This window comes from Callorhinus ursinus, unplaced genomic scaffold, assembly GCF_003265705.2.
Source record: "Callorhinus ursinus isolate GAN/ISIS: 27379988/994484 unplaced genomic scaffold, GSC_fseal_2.0 scaffold2, whole genome shotgun sequence".
NCBI lineage: Eukaryota > Metazoa > Chordata > Mammalia > Carnivora > Otariidae > Callorhinus > Callorhinus ursinus.
Genome location: NW_027397064.1, coordinates 9,594,304 through 9,599,544, shown reverse-complemented (window position 1 = coordinate 9,599,544; position 5,241 = coordinate 9,594,304). Strand labels below are relative to the sequence as shown.

Here is a 5,241-nt window from a genome sequence, read left to right as displayed (position 1 = left end):
TTGATTAGAGTCATTCAAATGTAGAAGATTCTTAGAAGAATTGACATGACATCAAGATGAAGCTGAGGCTTGAGTCTTATTTAAGGGCTGGTATTTTCCACCAACTTTGGGAACACTACTACAGCATTGTCATGTTACCTAATCTGAATGGTAGCCTAGAAATTCCAGGTCTTTGGTGATAGCTGAGCACCAACTGTGCAATTATAAGTGCATCCCCAAGTATGCCTGGCATCCTATCATCCTCCTGCTCCCAATTGACTCTGGAAAGCAAATAGAGTGTAACAATAGAGTCCTGTAATGTTCCTGTGTAGGGCTGACCTTTGTATCATTGTTAATCTTTGTCCTCTCTTTTCAGAGACAAGAGATTAAGTTAAAACTGCATGAAACCCATTTCTGAACCACAGGGCTGGGCTGCTTTCCCTCTATGCAAACCCAAAGGATTTAATAGGATTTTCCCCTTCTCAAACACCTCCCCCCCAACCCTGACCTTCACCGCTTCCCAACATTAGGGAAAGGCAGGAAGTTTTCCCTGTGGTTTTTCTTTGTGACGACATGATGGGGCAGGTTGATCAATGGGGGAAAACCCATGTCAGAACACGCCTTCTGTGTACATTCCCAATATGTGCTATAAGTAGGGCTATCCCAGACACAGTCTACTGTCAGAACCTAGCAGCACTCCCAGAGCACTGGGTACCCAGCCCTGAGCAGATCTATTCTTTGAGCTGAAAATGATGTGCAGTAGCAAGAATTTGCTCCTGGCTGCTTTGATGTCAGTGTTGCTCATTCACCTCTGCAGCAAGTCAGAAGGTAAGTATCACTCTTTCTGCTGACACGGGACGAAGAAGTGTTTTCATTCTCCTCTAAGCCTTGAGCTCCCCTGGGGGTCCCCAAAGAATGGGAGCCTGTTGGAAAGTCTTCAGAAGTGATGGGAGTTGTCAGCTCTTTGGGTGAGTGAGGAGCAAACGGTTACTGCTGCTGATCAGGCTTTTTTTTTTTTCTCCTCTGCTCTCAATCCCAGCAGATATTTGGGGTGGCTGGGTTCTGAGAGACCCCCCAAGCTCGGCAACAAGGCCAAAGTGCTATTTTGGGGAGTGATGTAAGTTGTCATGTTACCAGTGAATGGGGTCGTCATTCTGAAACGTAGGAAACACTCCCACGTTTCCAACTTTTTCACCTCCCACCTAAATAGTTTTAGTAAACTTCAAAACTCATCCTTTGGGGCAGATTATGGCATCTGACCTCTCCATCCTTACATGGCTTTGGGCCATTTCTTGCCAACTTAGAGATAACATTGATCCCTTACCTTACAGCAGGTTATAATTTAACCTGGGGGAGTATTTGAGTATTGCTTTATGGCTGTGAGAGTACATCACTTTTAGCAACAGGGGCATTCCTGGAAATGCACGTGTTGAACTTTTATGACCAAAATATTTCCACTAATATCACAATTTCAAAGTGCTTTTGAAGCTCCTATAAATTGCATTTTCCTTTGTAACTTCTTATCATTCCCCTCCTCTCAATGCTCCGTACTAAGTGATAGATTAAAATCTCCATATTTATTCATTTTCTGAATTTGGAAGTTTATCTACAAGAGTTTCTTCAAGTGAGAGATAGTCATATTCTTGAGTGATTATAATGAACCTAAATAAAACACTGTCAATTTGTGTTTCTCACTAGAGATATTCCTTTTGTTAGAAGTCACGGGCTTCTAAACTGTATTATTAAACCAAATCTCCCAGCATATAAGCTTTCCCCCTCTTTTTTTTAAGAGAGCTGGAAATTACATTAAATCAGGTCTCAAAGACATTGGAACTGTTTCTCTAAATAGTTTCTTTACCATATACAACTACAGCTTTGAGTAGTTCCATAATACCTATTACAGGATAAATTCATTCATGTATACTCAATACCTTTAATGTCTTTTCAGCAGCAAGCAACTTTGATTGCTGTCTTCGATATACAGAACATGTCCTTCATCCCAGATTTATTGCGGGCTTCACACAGCAGCTGGCCAATGAAGCTTGTGACATCAATGCTGTCATGTAAGTTATTCATTGACTGTCATTCGATTGTGTCAGGAGTAAGTGGGAATTTCAAGTGTAAAAAAATTTTTGTCTTTTTGGAGTTTCAGAAATAACTGATGGGGCAAAGATATGTTTGTTTTGATAGTACATATGTATTCCAAAGTTTAAATAGGACTGGAATAAGGCAAAAGTTTAGTTTTCTTTTTTTTAAGAACAGAGTTGAGTGCAAAATCACTTTTTAAGATAAACTTATAAGCTACTAACATGCCATCTCAGGAAAATATGGGAGACATAAATTTTGAAATGAGCATCTTCTACCAGAGAATGGTTGGGGCTGTAAGTAAAAACTCAGAGTTGTTATACTTTCACATGTAATAATCGATCCGTCTAGGATATTATACTTCAGAATGATATAGGTTATTGGTTGGATATACATATATTTTGTGTAACCACCAGCAACAAAATTAAATAACAGTTCTGAGACTTATTTTCCAGTCATTGCACAGCTATTTGTTAAAATACAGAGAAAGGAGAGAATCACTTTCATTTCCTGCATTAAGATTTATCAGAAACAATTCTTTTTTTTTTTTTGTATTTTGTTTCACCTTGGAAATAAATAAAATGCTTAGTGGGTAGAGCAGTCCACTGGAATACAAAATTTCCATTGCATGTTCTGTGAAATAGCAATTGAAAACTCTTTAAGCACAAATCAAATTTTTTTTTTAAGCTTTTACACAAAGAAAAGATTGGCTGTGTGTGCAGATCCAAAGAAGAAGTGGGTGAAAAAGGCTGTGCATATCCTCAGGTATGGGACATTTACCATCAGCCCCTCTTCAAATGTCTGGGGCAAAGGTCATGTGCAGAGTGGTGGATCATAGGCTGGCTGGGACCCTTTAGCCTAAGCAATGTAGAATTTTATTTATTTTATTTTTTTATAGATTTATTTTAGAGAGAGAAAGAGCGAGGGTAAGAGCAGAGGGAGAGGAAGAGAGAGAATCTCGAGCAGACTCTGTGCTGAGCACAGAGCCCCATCTCATTACCCTGAGCAGAGCTCCAGAGTTGGTTGTGTAACCAACTGAGTCACCCCAGGCACCCCAGCAGTGTAGAATTTTAAAGGGGAAATTTGAGTTGGATCATGAAAACAAAAATTCATTTTTTCCACTTATACATCATTTAAAAAATTTTTTTAGGGGCGCCTGGGTGGCTCAGTCATTAAGCAACTGCCTTCAGCTCAGGTCATGATCCCAGGGTCCTGGGATCCAGCCCCGCATCAGGTCCCCGGCTCCGCAGGAAGCCTGCTTCTCCCTCTCCCACTCCCCCTGCTTGTGTTCCCTCTCTTGTGGTGTCTCCCTCTGTCAAATAAATAAATAAAATCTTAAAAAAAATAAAAAATAAAATAAATAAAAATTTTTTTTAATTTAATGATTTTCCCATGCTGTATAAGATTCTTCTATGAATTTGATAGTTGCTAGCTGCTTGGCTTTTGTTGCAAAGATGCCTCCTATTTATATAATTTACAGACTACATGGCATTGGTTTGTTAAAAACTGAAAAATAAAGAGTCTTTTCTTTTCTTTTTCTCTTTACAGCCACAGAGTCAAGAAGATGTAAAACGGATGCTCTCTGGAATGGAATTGGACAGAGCCCATGAACAAAAAGAATCTAGCTGGAGTTGGTGGTTGAGAGTGTAGTGCATGCCCGATTTGTGCTTCACTGGACTTGTCCAATTAATGAAGTTGATACATATTGCATCATAGTTTGCTTTGTTAAGCATCACATTAGAGTCAAACTCTATTTTATGTTATTTATATATATATATGTGTGTGTGTGTTTTGTGTGTCTGTGTTTGCTATTTAATACTAATTTCCTACAAGCTATTTGATTTAGTACGAGGTACCATGTTATGTTTGGAGGAATGAGGTTATATGGACTTTCTTGTAAGCAGCAAGCTATTTGTAAAAAACTATTTAACATTCGTCTACATAGTTTTGTTTCCTAAACCATTGTAATTATCCTGTAAAAGAGAAAAATGATGATAAAAATAAGTATTGAAAATAAAAGAATGAACTAAAAATTGCTCGTTGATAGAGTTATAGTAGCACTTTTTAAGATACATGTTAACTTTTTTTTAATATTTAAAGGTATGGTAAATCTAAAAATTGGTGGTGGGGGTGGGAATCGTATTTCCCTATTCACTTCTGCCTAGCTGTTCCCATTATCCCTGTTCCGCATAGTCCTGGTTTTCATTCTACATGAATTATAATGCAAAGGGTTTTTTTTTTTTTAATTCAAAGTCATCAAAACCAAAAATTAGAAAATTCATAGCTCCATTAGAGATCCATAGCTCAGCGTTTATTTATACAAAACTTTTCAAAATAAACTATATCTATCTACTTTGTGACTACAGGGACATAATAACCACCGGAAAAATACCTTGAGAAATCCCTATGTCCATCATTGTCATCCAGCGAGGGACCTAGCAATGGACATCTCAGCACAGAAATATTTCTCTATTTCAAAAGTCCTCCAGAGTCATCCTTAAGCAGTTTCCAAAAAGAAATGACAAGGCAGAGGGTTCTAGGAACCGATTCCTCACTAAGCAGAGGAGAGACTTGAGGTGTGTGAAACTTAGCAAGAACCCAGACATAAGAAGAAAGGGTCCTGAACCAGGGGAGTTACTATCACAGGATTCAAGTAGCAAAATCTGTGGCTTGACACAGCACTCAGGACTATCTGCCTTAGACTCCAAAGGCCACGAAGGACCGCTGGAGGCAGGCACACTGATGATATGATGCAAAATCCAGACACACAAACTCATAAAGCAGGGCAATGGTGGGTCATTTGTGTAGAGCCAAGAGCTGTAAGTGGCCCAATCAGCCCAGAAGTCAACTCTATGCCCAGGAATAGTAACACTGAGTCATCAGGGAAAGTATGCTCCATAACCTGTTTGTTTATTCATTGAACATGGGTTTAGTACCTATTATGTGCCAGGTACTGAGCCAAGTGAAGCTTGTGATACCAAGAGATAAATTAGGACTTGGTCTTTACTCCCAGGTAATTAGGGCTGAACAGTGAGGTGAGAGGGAGGGGACAAGATGATCAGCTTTTACCACACATGGTGTAAGCACTTGGATAAAGAGAATCACAGAGTTCCGTAGGGCATCAGTAGTGAGGGCTTGCAGAAGGAAAGAATACTTGGTTGAATCATATTAAATCGC

General features: G+C 39.1%; 1 protein-coding gene across 2 annotated transcripts; it reads left to right on the top strand.

Annotated features, from left to right (window-relative positions):
- Positions 1–669: 669 nt before the first annotated feature.
- Positions 670–4,085, top strand: CCL20 (C-C motif chemokine ligand 20). 2 transcript variants are annotated; one of them, XM_025886804.2, is made up of 4 exons: positions 670–807; positions 1,931–2,042; positions 2,752–2,829; positions 3,613–4,085. In XM_025886804.2, the coding sequence occupies exons 1-4, from the start codon at positions 729–731 to the stop codon at positions 3,632–3,634; spliced, it is 291 nt and encodes a 96-aa protein (XP_025742589.1). In that variant the 5' UTR covers positions 670–728; the 3' UTR covers positions 3,635–4,085. The 2 variants fall into 2 exon arrangements, with proteins under 2 accessions (XP_025742589.1, XP_025742582.1); XM_025886797.2 differs by having other exon boundaries at positions 1,928–2,042.
- The last annotated feature ends 1,156 nt before the right edge of the window (positions 4,086–5,241 follow it).

Coding starts and splice junctions, on each gene's coding strand:
- CCL20 (XM_025886797.2), top strand. CDS start 729: ATGATGTGCAGTAGCAAGAATTTGCTCCTGGCTGCTTTGATGTCAGTG. Junction 808..1,927: donor CCTCTGCAGCAAGTCAGAAG/GTAAGTATCACT, acceptor ATGTCTTTTCAG/CAGCAAGCAACTTTGATTGC. Junction 2,043..2,751: donor TGTGACATCAATGCTGTCAT/GTAAGTTATTCA, acceptor TTTTTTTTTAAG/CTTTTACACAAAGAAAAGAT.